This window comes from Ischnura elegans, chromosome 5, assembly GCF_921293095.1.
Source record: "Ischnura elegans chromosome 5, ioIscEleg1.1, whole genome shotgun sequence".
NCBI classification, from domain to species: Eukaryota; Metazoa; Arthropoda; class Insecta; order Odonata; family Coenagrionidae; genus Ischnura; species Ischnura elegans.
The window spans coordinates 31,978,644-31,995,579 of NC_060250.1; the positions used below are offsets into that span (position 1 = coordinate 31,978,644).

Below are 16,936 nucleotides of genomic sequence, written 5' to 3' on the forward strand. Positions count from 1 at the left end.
GATATTCAGATAACCGGTGACACCTCCGATGACACTTCAGAGGATAGATATCTCCGAAAATCGAGCATATCAATCTATTCCGAAGGCCCCGAGCACCTAGTACTTTCCTGTGGCAGCGTCGTACTTGCAATGATATTTCGGCTAGAGGGCGTGGAGGGATGAGAGTGAAAGGAATGCCTCGACGACTTTGTTTTTATAGGCCATACGAAACGATATCCGCATGAAATGAGACGAAATATTACCCTTTTATTTCACACATTATCGTGATCGTCTTGGAATTCCCGGTGTTACATTTCCGTCCTACCGGCATTGAATTTCATTCTCAAGGTCAATGCAAATGGATCCTGTGTAAAATATTTAATCTTGAAATGGTGGTCGATTTCAGTTCCGTGTGTAATGTATACGCAGAGTGGTAATTATATACCTATCTGTCAGTTTAACAAAGTACATAGCCTTTGCGATTGAACCGTAATATAACGAGACACTTGTTTATAATATTGTGTTTCGGGGTTTTGCGGAACAAGTGATTGAATGTTCAACAAAATTTTTCATTATATTTCAGCAAAATTCGGCAACATTACGGCATGTTTACGTAATCAATAGGCTATATGGAAGAATAAAAGAAGAGTGCAATGGATTATAATTCATTATTATCGAATGGGATTACATAATGTCCCTCGATATGCCTTATGGTGATAATTTCTTAGAGCTAACTTTTTCCACGTTATGCACGATAAAGGGACATGTATAGAAAATTCTGGCATCGAACCTGGCTCGATCACGCGTATAACTTTTTCAAAGGATTTATCATAGCTAAACGTAATATCTTTTATGTACAAAAGAAGCAGCCATGACAATTGTCCAAACCCATGTGTTCACATATTTTTGCAATCTTCGGATATGTCTACACATTTCCACATATTCGGATAAACTGAAAATAAAACTTTATTGGACATAAATAATATTTAGAAGAGTTTATAATGCATACGAGACCCATTTATCTCCGGTTCCGAGACAATTTAGGTCAGAAAAATTAAAATATCATAAAAATTACGAAAAAATAGAAAAAAGATGAAAAGGTATTTACCTAAATAATGAAAGGTGATTCCTAGAAACGACGGCCAATACTGAATAGTACGGAATGTAATAGAGCAGCGAGAGGTAATTTGGAGCGCCCAAGACGTTCTCGGCTGATTCTATGGGCATTTGAAAACGGGTCGAAGCAGGACGCACGGGTGCGTCCTCCGCTCAGCATAATAGTTTGCGCAAGACGCACCGGTGCGTCCGCCGCAGCGAAAGTGTTAAATACAAATATTATTGTAAAAATGCAGCAAGGTGTACATCTGCACATTAACCTGCAAGCTGTCTCTGTATTGTACCTCTAATTTGAAGCTATAGCCCCATCAAAAGATCGTATCACTGCACAGTGGGCAATTCTGGGGTTAGGGCCACAAAACTCAAAATGCTTGTGAAAGGGAGCGGAAGGTTTTTTTGTGTAGAGCTTTAATGGTAATCCCTTCCTAATTCCTAACACTCCCACAATCAGTACAGGATGACACACTACTGCCTGCCTTTTAACTTCATCTAATAGCTAAGCTTGCGGGGCCAGAAGTTCTTCCCCAGTTTTAAGGTTAGATCTTGAGTGCCTCTTAAGTGCCTCTGCCTTGCGAATTTTGGTGAGTTTGCAATGCTAGTGACAATAAAACTCAATACAGTTCTTTTCAGAACTCTTCGCCATGCAATATTCATTTTCTTTTCTACAAGAAATTGTCCTTTTGAGGTCTAATCATTTTTCAACAATGCATTCATTCATTAGTATTTTAATTAACCTTTTTTCATTTTTTCAGATATTTACTCATATCACTGCTCCTTCATATCCACTCCATATCATTCTCATGGATACTAAAACATCCAAACTCGGGGGAAAGGCCATTCATAGTCAAGCGAGAGAAATAATCTTCAACCTAATTACCTTTCTGAAGGAAGAGGTAGAAGGAGGTGCCACCATTTCTCTCAAACATGTGTTCTCTCAAACATGTGCTCTCTCAAACATGTGCTCTCTCTAACATGTGTTTGAGAGAGAGGCAGCTGCAACAGTGGTGTCCAAGAGAAGGGCTTTGCAGATATCTCATCAGGGAGAAGGGGAGAAGCTATGAAGGGCATTCCCCAATCAGTTTTTTGAAGCCCAAAAAACCCAAGCCACAAGTGAGCCCCAACAAATCTATATGTTTGCAACTCACAGACTATCATAGAATTGTCCATAAATTATAAACCACGGATAAATGGCATCCTAGAGTCAAGGCTTTATTGTCTATGTTACAGCAATCTGTGCGGTGTTTGAAATTCAAATAATAACTTTGAGTCAACAAACATCGAATAGTGTAAAAAAACTTATTATTCAAAGTATTCGGTGATTCTACTATTCCAACACACCATCCCTAAAAAAAAACCTAATGAAAAAAACTTAAAGAAGGCTAAGTCTTAAAAACTAGCAGAGTGAACTGAAAAAATCTATCAATAAATACCATTTGAACAATAGCAACACCTGATCCCTAGTGTTACTCACCCGAGGCTAAGAACACCATCACTTGACTAAAAGTTGGTTTGTAGAGCAAATACTTGTGAGGGTTTTCTCGTTTCATAGGCCTCTCACCATTTTCATGGCATGAGACCATTGGATATGAACCTTTGCTAGACCCACAGTAGCCTTTTTCCTATGTTTTTAAAAAAGAAAAATTAGATTTAAAACTGAAATTAATATAGCTAAGAACATTCTGATCTCACGAAACATTTTTGGAGCTGTAAAGATAAACAAAAATTCATTTTACTCACAAAAGGTAGTCTTCCAGGGGCAGGCGATGCATCATAAATGTGATTGAAGTCTTCCTGTGGCTCTCTCTCTAGAGTTTGAATGATTCTAAACATATCCATTGTCAATTCACTGAATTTCACCTGCAGAGAGAGATGATTGACACAAAAATAAATTTGACGTCAACACAGCCAACCTGACTGTAGCATAAATTCAACTGAGCTAATATGAATTACACATGGTCAACTGAGATGGTACATTAAATTACATCATGCAAAATATACACCCATTTACCACTAGATTAAAGTGGCACAAGAACCAGAGGTTAATGAATGATGAAAAGCACTTCCAATATGTTCCTGAAAGTCTGGTATAATTTGCAGTTTCTATGCCACCTTGCCAACTGCCTCGTTCGATTATTATGAGGGTGCTCAAGGGTCATGACCAGAAAAGAGGATCAAAACCAGCACTCTCCCTCACACTCCCTAACTTTAGTCTTTATGGAACTTGATGACTCTAATACCTCTGTTTCAATAAGCACTCGCTATTCATCGAACAAATTAGGAGTGTTAACTTGTGAGTACTTAGGAATTTGAGGATTTCACATGAAAAATATTTACCCCACTAAATTGCACAAATATTGATAATATGTATTAGAGATTGGCATTGAAGTTTCTTTCACACTAGAGATGGCAACTTTATTCAACTACTTTTGTCAAAACGTTGAAATTTGCCATGGAACATAGAAACATCTTCCTTGCCTTGATTTTATTATAGCAATGTTTCTATTGCAGTTGATTTCAAAGATTAAATAATTATGTCTAGGAATAATAATTTAAAAATTCAAACAGTGGCAAGAGAAAATTGGACTATTCGAAGAAATCTCTGTCCTAAAAATTCAATAATACAGCCCAGTACAAAGGCGGTTTGCCAACACTTTCATGATATTTAGGCATATACAAGCACCATTTTCAATATCACCCATATCCAGTAGCCGATCTATGGGCAGGGCTAAGGGGGCTATGGCCCTCCCCCCTCATTGAGATGAAACGCACACAACATAGAATCAAAATTTTTTGAGACTGCCACTTTGTATAAAAGTATTAAGTTATACTTTCTGATATCTTTGCCTACTTTAACGAATTACAGATACAAATTAGCTCTAAACTTAGGGCCTATTTTAAACGCTTTTGGTATGTTACTATCCAGTGGCAGATCCAGAAAGGGGCTATGGGGACCGTAGCCAACCCCCCCCCCCCCCCCCCCCCCCGTTGGGTATCCAATTTACACTAGATAGAATGGTAATTATGTTTCAATCCCCACTACAGCTAGGAGGTTACCCCCACTTGGCCCCCCCCCCCCCCCCCACTTGTCCCTATCCTGGACCCACCACTGCCCATTTCTGTCTCTTCCCCTGTAACAGCAGCTTAACAAGGCTATAGTTTGTCATTGACAACTCGCAACATATCGTTTCATGTTTGCTATATTATGTGACACTTTTAATTGCAAAAAATGAAAGGCAGCATGAGTAAATAAACATTACAGAACTGGAATACTATGATGACATAGAAATGGAATGAATAAATAAGATACAATCATTCTGATGATTAACAGACACAAATTCGATAGAAGCAATGCCAACGGTCACCACACTCGGTGATTATAGGATTTTTTAAAAGAAGCAACAAGTCTTCTTACCTGATCATTACAGTTTCCTACTATGAGAATTTCTTGCAGGGTAAGGTTCATTACAGGGGACTTCTCCACAGGAGGCGTAGTCAGAGGACTTAACCTGCAATAATAAAATGGCTGTAATAAGAAATGCCCAAAAAAGGAGTAGGAATCATCAATAAAGCTTTCAGCCCACTACATACCTGTGAGATAGTATAATAGCATTGGAGTCTGCATGAAGAACACTAACTACACCATCAGCCTTAATGAATGATTTAATTTCTTCCAGCACCAAAGACCATTCCAGCTGATCATCTGGTTCATATGTACTAGTATAGTCAACGATTTGCTTATCCAACTCCTAAATAAAAATACAACACATTAGACTTCATAGCACAAACATTCAACAGATTATGCATGAAAGGATATGAGATACACAAGGACATTACAAGTTAAAACTGCATTAGTGTTTCTCAAACATGGATCACTCACATATGTGCAAGACATATTCCTGCTCTTTTGAGGATTCCACCATTTAAATAAATTGATTTCATGAAAATTTAAACATATACTCTTCTGATCACCAAAAAAATATGCTTTATATACCACGCATTCTGGAAATCACATTTGAAAATCCACATTTACCATTAAGTCTTATGGAGAAATTTGTTCAGGCATATAAAATTTTTTAATAAATGCTATAAAATATATGCTGCTTGGCCAAAAACTGAGGAGCCTCATTACATATCAATATTTACACAAGAACAACAGGTGAATAAGGACTACTTTTTGAGTTGTTTGCAAATTTAAGCAGTAGTTGAAGTCAAATCACCATAATCAAATAAAAACGGTGGTGTGATCTGCTAAAAGGGTTGAAAAAATTATAAAGAACAGAAAAATACATATTTTAAACCTTAACACACATTGCTTTTTAACCTCCAAAGATGTGGCCTGAAACTGCAAAATTTATCAATAAAATACATGTGAAGTATTAGTCTTAAAATGCGTAGTTGCTAAAGTATCTTCTAAAAGAATAAGCAGTCACAGACACAATAAATTTCCTACAGGTATCAGCTAAAGCAAAGGTTCACTCGAATCATCAAGGACAGGTGGGTAGATCAATGCACGACAGTATTGTATAAAATACATGAAATGGGAGAAACACCAGGAATACATCAGCACTGAGATGCTCTTACAGCCATGTACCATGTAAAGCGCACTTTCAACATGACATATGTATCATAGATGAAGAATAATTCAAAGCACACTAAATGGCAAAAATAAGGATTAGGATTCCATTGATATATCTCTACAAATACAAAGATTTGAACCCAGGCCTAGATGTATTTAGCCAGCATTCAACCCATCACACAAATATGTACCAAATCAAAATGATTACCATAGTATTTTTACACTTAAGGAGATAGGGATGCTATGACATGATATTGTCGCAGAACAAAAATGAGGGATACAAACAGGTATTGTACTATTCTTACTAAAACTAAAATTCCCACATGTACTAAGTATTTTGTCTCACTATCAACTTCTGAACAAGGACAAATATATTCTGCATAGAATTTATTAGTTATGACTGACCATGACACAATAAATTCAATATGCTGAAATAATACTGTCTGGAGATAATCACTAATAATTTCTACACGGCTAATAAACCAAAAAAATTAGAATATGGCATAGTGAGCTTACCATGACCAATTCTCTAACAACTTTCATCTTCTTTAAGAGCAAGCAAACGACAATAAATCTGGCATAGTAGCGTAGCTTCTTCACCATTAAGTCAGACCTAAGAAAGAAAGAAGGCATGTGAATATCTATACACTATGAGTTGTAAGCATTGTAAAAATAGGTTTCCATATTTTTTTAATAATAATAATATATAATTTATTCCATTTACAATCAAATATTACATTTTAGAACATACTTAAATATTTTGGAATATATAGGTACCCCTTTTAGTAGTTTTGGGGCTACCATCTTAAACTTTTTACATAGGTCTGGTGCTAGCACACATGAGAAGTAAAATTTCTTTGTATTCAGTTATTTGTTCTATTGCCGATTGCATTCATTATTACAAAACGTATTTCAAATATTTGGACAAGGATAACTATTTTTCTTATTTTTCTTATATAAACGCATAATTACTTATATTTCTTAAACGCATATTTCTTACCTATCCTCTTTGGAAGCTCTTGAGTAGTATGCTCTTCCTCTGATGGCAGCATAGAATGAATATGCTTCATTGAGATAATTAGTTTCACTAGTGCGTAAACTGCAAGTAAGAAAATAATAAAACTTTAAATAAAAGAAATTACAACAAGTAGCAAGTAATCAACTTATGCCATGGTATATCTAACTTAACTTTTTTAGAATTTCAAGGATAGCTTTTAGATTAGATTTAGATAGGATTTTAAGAGCATAGACAAAACCAGAAAGAGAATGAAATGTGTAACAACAAGGGCAACAAGAAATACAGAAAATCTCCAGCAAAAATATTAGACAGAAAACTTACTAATAGTGGTAGTACAGCTGACCAATTTTGGATGCAATTTCTCCAATTTGCCACCTTTTAAGACCATACTTTGAATCTAAAATTTGCCTGTTAAAGAAAAGGGAGAATCCCAATTACTTTTTCCAATGCTTTGCATATCAAATCATTCATACATGACATAGTTGATGCCACTCACATCACCAGTCTAGACTGGTGACATGTGTTGTGATGTGTTTAGCATAGATTAAACATCGCTTTCACGCAACAGCGCCAAAAATTTAGTTTTCTCTTCAATGATTCCTGGGCGTTCAACAGGACTTCCTTTGTTATTATAAACTGAATACATACGATAGCTCTATTTTTCTGACCTAATGCATACTGAAGGGATGATGCCATTATTATTAACCACAAAATATGTTATTTTCACCATCTGCACTTTTTTTAAAAGATAAATGTTTGAGCAGTCTCCGCGAAAATCTCTGGAAAAAATTTGTGTGGCACATAGTATTTCGGCTAATATATTTTGTACGTTCTTAATTAGGGCGAATAATTCATTTGATGACCAACTCATTGAGCCAAGCGATCAAATCAGGCCTTGGTGGCCATTGGTGAAGTCCTTGTCTGCTAAACCAAAGGGCGTGAGTTAGTCCCGCCTAGGTGCTTGTGTTGGTCATTGTTAATGTTGGAGTCCCGGTTGTAAAGGCCTTTATGTGCTACTTACAGGAAAGTAGAAATAAATTTTTTAAAAGCCATTGCAGAAAACCTTTGCTCCAAGATAAGGAACGGCAGAAAACATTACTATTCAATCACCAGAACACAAAAGCTTGAATTTAAACATCATACAACAAATGTAACTCAAATTTCCAATTCAGGAAAATCAGGTCCAGAATATACAATATTGTGATCACAGAAGAAAATCAAAAATTAACAAATAAACGACATATATACAAGATATGTTCAGAAAATAACAGGAAATAAATTTTCAAATTATTCGGAAGTTGTGAAAGTCCAAGCATCACAATTTTTTAATATAATGTTGCAATACATTAAATTATTATTTTTTTCCTTATCTTGACCTCGTTTAATTCATGTTAAAATAGTTCTAGGAGTGTAGGTCAACGAATTAAATATGAAATATATAATGTATAATGATATATGAAATTCATTCCTTGTTCGTGAATTGCATGCCAAAAAAAAAAAATACCATAATGCCCAACCCTACATCTTTGCCAGACAAGGCTCCTTGTAACCTTTTCTTAATTCCAACAACAAAGAGAACCTTAAAGGTCCATCGTCTTACAAGCATTGATGGCATTAAAAGAACTTGTATCGCTAACAGAGCTAAAGGCTATCCCAATGAGTTTGAGAAGTGCTTCGAGGATTGGGAGAAGTGCTGGCACAGGTGCACTATACCTATTGGGGATGATTTCGAAGGGGACAACATTAATGTAGACGAATAAATATTTTTTTCACAAAATTAAAAATTCCTGTTATTTTCTTAATATGTACCTCATAGTAACTTGTCTTGATGATCACATATTTAGCAGCATACAAACCTACTCAATAGTATAGTAGAAGATCAATTAACCCAAAATCTAAATAACGGAATGATCTCTAACAACTTAAGGTTCTCCAAAGTTTTTCAAAATCTCCAATTTTTAAAGTTACATCACTGAAATTATGGCCACCTACGTTTAGTTGCCGTCTCAGAGCCTGGCCATCTTCGCATCAATCTCATTAGAGCTAGTCAACTAATTTGCTGTTTTCTTCTGAAAAAGATTTCATTACGTGACTTGGGATACCTAGATGTGGTGACTTTGCACAGCAGAATTAATGGCATAAATGTACGATGCATTCCTTGAATTTTCCAGACTTAATTATGAGAGGAATGGAAGTTCACATTGTGTGTGCCACACACCCAAAATTGCTAAAAATCTATCCGAGGTGATCTGCAGTTTTATGAAAAATTTGTGGAACATGAATGATAATTTCTTGATTGAATTTCTTGATTTGATTATGAATGATAATTGTTTATTTTCCTACTTGAAATATGATCGCCTACTTTTTCATTCATTTAGCTCCATCCAGCATGAAGTGGAATTCTACAGATGTCTTTTATCTAAATATACTCATTTTACAGTTGTGAGAATCAATTTTTTTTACACATGTTTCTTCAGATTCATGTTTCCTACATGAAAGCACTCTTTTCTGACCAGAAGTTCTTTTTTTGAAAATCCACGAGTGAAATAGCAAGTTGCTTCAAGCACGGAAACCTTACTGTAGTTTTTATATCTGATATTTCAATCCCTTTTCACAACCAGATGTTCTCAAAACATTTTAAACCCTTCCTGAAACCTGGGATTGAGGTAAGCAGTTTCATGAGAGGAATGAAAGGCCACCCTACATTATGTTATCAAGTGGGTTGTCAAGCAGGTGGCCCCAGCCACTAAGCCCTCAGCCTGAAGGGCCTCTATGAGTTATGCATATGTACTAGTCGCCAATTATTTACAAAGTTAACGTGAAATAGCAATTCCAAAATACTTGCGTTCTCCACACTTTTAAGGGGAGCGACAACTCATATTAAATTTTTCTAAGATAAAATTCACAAATGATTATAATTTACGGTAATGTATTAGAAATGGTATTTCCTCCAATCCGAGTAATTGATAATTAGCGTAGTTCATGTTGATAATCGTGAAAATGATAAGGACTTCGTGACAGGTGCATTTTGAAAAATATGGGTTAGGGATGCAAATTATTTGTTTTCTATTCAGATGGTAAAAATGTTGCACCATTTTACTTCCATCTACAGGCGATGTCATGAAGATTACTTTCACAACTCATCTACCTTTGTAATTCACCGACCGAGAACTTTTTCATATTTTTTGAAACGTTATTAATCACATTTAATTATAAATTTTATGAACTTAGTTGTATCTTTTTTCTCATTGCTTGACCCTTTACTGAATATTGCATCATTTCCCCGGACAACAACACAAGTTCCGAAAAAATGTTTTACTCATTGCAGTGTTGCCTACATCCTTCTGATCTATTCACCAGAAAAATCACTTATAAGGAATGCGTCTAGTCCCAAGCATTCTGCATTATCGACCTTCTACTGTAGTTGTGATCAGCTTTTCTGATTATTATAGAATTACCATCAAAATATGAATACATACTTCAAAAATTGTTAAGAAGACCATTCATCATCCATTATTGTGCACTGAGTGCGATGGTTATAAATCAATATTATTTTACCGTAAAAATATATGCATAACATGATTTAGAGAGTAAAAAGTGGTATCTCAATTGACCTAATGCCACAATCAATCTAGAAAAGATGGTAGGTAAAGAAAAAACGGAACTATGGGCTGCAAAAGCTGTGAACACCATGTGAGAGGGGCACTCAGGCTTTTGCATACACAACCAAAATTCACAGGGACCCTAGTCAATTTCCTTTGGTAGGATGGTAGGTCAGCATGACATAACAACAAATGCAAAGTTGATCACAAACATAAAATTTTGCTCTCGTTTTTATAAATTCAACACAGATTACTAACTCCTCACATGAGAGCTCCAGAAAACTGTACTCACAAATACATAATTTTAAACAAAGTAGTTTTTAAGAACACGGAAATTTTCAATGCTAATACTCTACCCACCAACTCAGGGTGTCAAAATGACATTTACCCATTGCTTTACCCCGTGAAAATTTCCCCAATACTACTGCCATACTGATACATCTTACTGTCAATTTTGCTGAAAAATAAATAATTATTATTATACCTACTCTCTCAATGTAAGGAAATGTATTTTTTGTAACATATGATCTTTTATGTTTTACATTTAACTCTTATTTTAACTTTAATTCTAAGACAGCATATATAACTAATCACTAGGAAACAACCACAACAGAATAAACAACAAATATGTTATATTTCTTGAGTGAAAAATAAAGAGATAAAGCAAGTTTTACGATAGCTAACTTGAAAGATAAGTCTTATGATAACTAGTGGTCACATTTGATGGATTTATCAGATGATACTCGAGAATTAAATTTCATATTCAATATTTTCATGGCCATCTTCAGATTTATCAACACAAATATTTATTTTTTCATCACCAAAAACAACTCTAAGGCCTTTACATTGGGTTATTAACAATTAGAGAAACAATAACTAACAAAACAATGAGTACGACAAGTCAAGGGTCTAGGGATGTGACAACGAAGGTGTCAAGAAGTGTAGGTAAACTGTAAAATAGGGATAGCTGAGAATTGACTGACAATTTAGGAATTAAGGTTAGTGTACAGTTTTTGTACAGCAGGTTCTGCAGGCTTCAATAAGCAGTGCAACAAAGGAAAGGAGATCAGATCAGCGGAAAGACTCAACGATAATTGAGAGAAGAAACTTGAGAGAAGATGAGATTTGGCGATAGATGGGAGAAGGTAGGCCGAGCTAAAGAAATATATCCTTACGAGAGAAGAGCTTGTGGTATGGTACGAGCTGGTGCACAAAATATAAAAAGAAGTTAAGAGGAAAGCTGAGATTTTTAGAGTGGTAGGGGAAGTGGTTGACTAGATGGGAGAGCAATACTCAAGGATGGGTTGAACACATCCAATAAAAACAGATTTAAGGGCATAGCATAGCTCAGTAATCTCCATCATCTGATATATCATTCATGCAATTGCTCTCACCCTATTAGCGTGTTGTTAAATGTTGTGAGATGCCAAATGTTAGACACAAGTCAAAAGTGATGGCTGAAAGAAATGGCAGCAGATTATTTGGATTGATGAGTAGCTGGCAATTACCGGAAAGGTTTTCGACTGAGAAAAGAGCACCTTGCAAATCTGCACAGTTGCCCATACTTTTAATTTTCAGGAAAAGTTTTATGTCTTCCGCATCGAGGAGAGCACTGCAACTGTGGATGATATCCCAGAGGGAAGGATCTTATTTTATCCACAATGCCAACAATAAAGAGGGTAAAAAGGAGTGGAGATACAGGTTCTGACATACTGACCATCTGTTACTTATACTTTTTTATTGTCAGTATGGGCCCTAATGATAGTGGAGTAGGTAGCAACAAAAGTGGCATTAATATTGTGTTTGACTTGGCATGGAGAGCAAACAAATTTTATCAGACATAGGATTAGGATTTCACTGCCCATAGAATATAATAGTTTGTTTTCCACAGTTCAGTACTCAATGAAGCTACCAATTGCTGATTTTTGATTTAGTTCCAAGTGTCGCTCACTTCATGGAAAAACATATTTGCTTCTCTTTGTTTGCAGGAGAGCAATACTTGAGGGGCAACAGGGAAGAGTTATTAAACTCTATTGCCACCATTCTTGAAGGGCTTTTCACAAGATGCTGGTGAAATCTTACGAACAATTATATCCCCTTTCAATATTTTAGGTTCTGAAATGTATAAACACATGCACTAACGCACTGCATTTTTGAGATATAGTTTTGATTATGTTAAAGATAGCACTATTTGTTCAGAACATTGGATTTATAGTAAGACTATCCTCATATCAATTAATTTATAAGCTACATAGCTTCTACTACCTATTGAAAGGGTGAAAAATACTCAAAAATAACAATTTTACACAGTTAAATGGGAAAAATGCATCCCAAATTCTTGTTTTTTTGTGAATTGTGGTACTGTTATAGGAAATTTTATTAAAAATATACACAAAAGGTAATGCTAGCAAACTTTATCATAAGCCTTGAATTACATGCAGCCTTATCGTCAGCATTTGCTAACTATTCACTTAAGCCTGGATCGCCCACGAGCATTCCTTCATGACCTGCTGCCAACGATGCTTCCTTATGGGCCTGAGAGTCAAAGGCCCCTCACCAAAAATAGGTTGTGGTCATTGAACTTAGGAAGGTAATATCTTGACTCATAAACACAAGGACAGGTAACTTAAGCAATTTGTCAAGATACACTTTACTAAACTACATTTAGAAAAAAGCGGAATACACTTCATGAATGTTCTTTGTGAGTGAAATTTTTCTGCCCGAGCTACCTCAGGCATTGTATGAGAAATATTTTTTGAATTTTGCTCTGAAGGGAATAAAAACAATCACAAGAACTAAATTCCCATAGTGGCCATCCCTAATCTGCTATGACAAGTAGAATTAAAAATTGAAAAATTGCCTGTATTAGACAAAGGAGGCATTACATGAGTTTAAAGAAATTTTTTTAAGAATGGAAGTAAATAATGAAAGACGAAACTGCTACTACATTGTCGAAATACAGTATAAGGCAATCACTTGACTTTTGCACATGTGAAACACAAAACATTTGTCACCAAGTTGTCCATTTTTTATTTTTTGCCCAACACCAGGAATATATATAAATTTTTTTTCAATTTTGGTTATCCTAGATGTGTACAGTGTATGAATCAACCAAATATGCTATACAAAATAAATGATAATATCATGTACAAGAAAAAGAAGCTAAAATTGAAATAAAATCACACCTTAATGGATGAACTATTTAAAATGACTCAATTGTTAGTTCTACAAGATAGGGTAGCATATTGTTGAGAAAAAGGACAAGGAAAATTAAGCTAACAAACTAAAAAGCATACAAGGCCATTGACGGTAAAGTTAATTATCTGTGTATAACTATCTGCAAATTGTGAAGTATTACTTGGTAAACAAAAGAAAAAATAATCAATAAGATGGGCCACTTTGGTTCTCAGTTCAACCTGTTCTTCAGCTAGAAACCAGAATCGGAACTCAAATGAAAAAGAATTGGCACTGAATTACATTTATCTAAATCCTATTCAAAACATATGAAAGATATGATGTACATTACATACTTTCAATGGAGTGATGGTATATATTCAATCATTAGCAATATAACATGTACTATTTAATGCCGTGATCATACTACCCAAATGAAAATCATTTTTAGCATTAGAAAACTAAGCAATGAAAATCGAACGCTAAATTAAAAATAATACATTGATATTCCAGAATTAAGAATAGATTCCAAAAAATTAGCAATTTAAGAGATAGTAAAGCAGATTCCGAGAAATATAGAGACATTAATGCCAAGTACTTCGTATCAATGTGTTTTACCATTACACCTGTTTTACATGTCTAGGGTTAAAATATGTAAGGACCAAGGAGAAATGTATTTACTAAGTCCAGCAATGAATGAGAGCACAAGGGTACGAGACACAAATTGATCCCAAAAGTCAGAGCTGATTGCAAATATTATATTCTCTTCAACATCAAACTGAAAAGGGGGAGGATGAGGCCAATTGAAACTGCTGCTATCTATAAAATACTAATTATTAATTGATAAGCTCTTAAATTGAACAAGGCACTTATTGTCACAAGCTCATGAATCACAGAGCCAAAAATACCTTGAAAATTACTACAATGCAACGTTCTACTATGAACATGAAAAGTGAAGAAAATTTCCTATCTACACAACAACCTGAACAAATTTTAAGTTTGCCATCAAATGATAATGCTAGTAACAATATTATGAAAAACAAATAAATATACAAACGTCAGCAATGCCTTTAAAGTAAGGAAAAATATTTGAAATTATAAAATTTCCCCACAAAATTCAACAACTCGCAAGTCTCTACCAATAAATGTATCATTTTTTCCTTCTTTTATCAATTAAAAACCCGTTATAATGAGTGCAATAAATTTGTATTTACGTACTTGGCATTCCAGCAAGAATAAAAAAATGTCAATAATAAAATCGAAAATATAGGTCATTAGCTCAAGCAAATTAATACACCACTAAAATAGCCACAATGACGGTTCGGGTTACAATTAAAACGACGCAAAAACAGAATATGAGTAAATTAATAAATGGGCACCGATTATAAGACAGCATACTACTAAAAACAACGAATTTAACAAAAAAGGTGTGTTTACTAACAGTAGCATGACATTGAGTACAGCGATATATATCAAAATTGGAAAACTAAACAAAACCACAGCATGCAACGACAAGAGAAATAGGATTTATAGTGCAATTACTACTAGTATAAATACGAAGAGCATAAAAATATGTTCACCTATGTTGCTGCTGAAATTTCCATAGTTTGGTATAAACATCAAACGTTCTTCCGAAGTAGGCTTGCCATTGTTTATGGCCATACTGCGGCAAATCTCTGAAATTAAATAAATATACATGAGTTTCAATTGGCCAAACGGAGTTCAATTCATTTGTCTAGCTGAAGACAAGGGCGAAAATATTTCCAATATTTATTGCGGAAAAACGGAAGATGAAAATTTCTTGTGTTGTAAAATAGTCAACGAAACTCCATCAATTACACCCGCAGGTTAGGCTTATGTGTGTAAATAACAACACCGATACTGTACTAAAGAGCTAACATAAAACCATCAAATACTAGGACGAAAAACACGCAATTTATACATGAATCAAGGGAAAAACAATATTTCACTGCATAAATCTGAGTTTGGCTCACACACAAACACAAAAAACAAAGATTATCTGCATAAATAACCCGAATGACTGATAGAAAAACCCAAAAGAAGCCGCTGTGAAAAATATTCATTGACACACTGAAAATCCGAAAACGGAGACAATATGCGAAAGGGAAAATTCATGAGGATGTACAAACGTTAAATACCTGAGTCCGTTAAATAGTTGTTTAGATTTCTCCAGCAAGTGACAAAATTCTATTACAATTTTCCTTTCGTGCTCATCCATTCCTGCCATGATGACCATTTCTCCAAAGTAGACGGAAGTAGTGACATAAGGTTGCTCAGTGTTGTCAGATTTATTGCACCAAAATAGTCGATTTTCCAAAATATTGGTACGGTAAGAAAAATTATAACAAATTGACGACCATTTTGCTTTAAAAGGATTTTAAATACTTCAAAAATAATTAAAAATGGAAAACAAAATTTGAGACTTGGCAACATCATTTTGGCAACAATTTGAAAATGTAAACGGAGCAGAAATGCAAAGGTATGTTTTCTTCCAATTTGTAATTCGTTTCGTTTTTAATTAAAAGCATATATATTGTGGAAATATTAGTACTTTAACCAATCAAGCATCGGTTTACGACAGTGTTGTAGGATATTAACTTTTATGTTGTTAATATGGCACTAAGGCATAAGTGCAATAGAATAAATTTATTTTGAGGAAATATGTGCATAAATCGTAATGTAAATGATGAAAATTAATGTTTTTTATGATCAAAGAAACATTATGGCAATGAAAGAAGTTGTATTTTATAATGATAATTCAAAACTCAAGCATTTCGTCTCCCGATGAAATTATAAATTCGCGAAACAATCATTAATTTAAATACCTATTAAGTTAAAAAATGTTAACACCTTTGCAGGGCGTCATTATTTTGACTTTTTCACCTCGGTACTAGCCCACTGAAACCACGTATAGATGAGGAATCATATTCATAGCCTAGCCAGTCGTTTTGATCGTGCCAACCGGTGCCAGCAGTCAGGACGTGGACCGCCACTCCATCTTAAGGGCTACGAATCATTTCTAACTATTTAACCTTTTGATTATTATTTCCATATTATTTTCTATGAAAATATTTCATACATAATTGTGTAGGATTGGCCTTAGTGATTCATTTCAGCAATGGAAAAGTTATGGGTTTGAAGTACTTCTTCCATGGTATGCATTCTAAAGTTTATTTGTAAGCAAATGTGGGGATTTTCTTCTTAGTTTCGCTAAGGCAAGTATGCATTTAGTTGCAGCGTTGAGTTTTCCCTGTTTAATCTTTAAATATAAATAATTTTTCGAATGTACTAAGTGAAGAAACGATTCGCTGGTTTGTTCGACCATTCTGATCGGCTTTCCGCCACTTTTTCCTCACGAGTCCGAGGTCCGACCAAGGCCCTGGGTCCGACCTTTCTTCCGACCTCAGATCGAGAGAATAGATCGCCTGGTATTGTAATCGATATACAGTA

At 34.8% G+C, this 16,936-nt stretch overlaps 1 protein-coding gene across 1 annotated transcript in view; it reads right to left on the bottom strand.

The window, feature by feature from the left end:
• LOC124158656 (protein SCAI) overlaps nt 1-15,746 on the bottom strand; it is a 35,143-nt gene extending 19,397 nt beyond the window's left edge. Inside the window, exons 1-9 of the mRNA XM_046533865.1 lie at nt 15,625-15,746; nt 15,046-15,141; nt 7,011-7,097; nt 6,672-6,770; nt 6,188-6,284; nt 4,684-4,841; nt 4,508-4,601; nt 2,833-2,952; nt 2,567-2,714 (exon numbers count right to left, since the gene is read on the bottom strand). Coding sequence (XP_046389821.1) covers nt 2,567-2,714; nt 2,833-2,952; nt 4,508-4,601; nt 4,684-4,841; nt 6,188-6,284; nt 6,672-6,770; nt 7,011-7,097; nt 15,046-15,141; nt 15,625-15,722 — 997 coding nt within the window. The 5' untranslated portion in view covers nt 15,723-15,746. The remainder of the gene's footprint in view (nt 1-2,566; nt 2,715-2,832; nt 2,953-4,507; nt 4,602-4,683; nt 4,842-6,187; nt 6,285-6,671; nt 6,771-7,010; nt 7,098-15,045; nt 15,142-15,624) is intronic.
• Between the last annotated feature and the right edge of the window lie 1,190 nt (nt 15,747-16,936).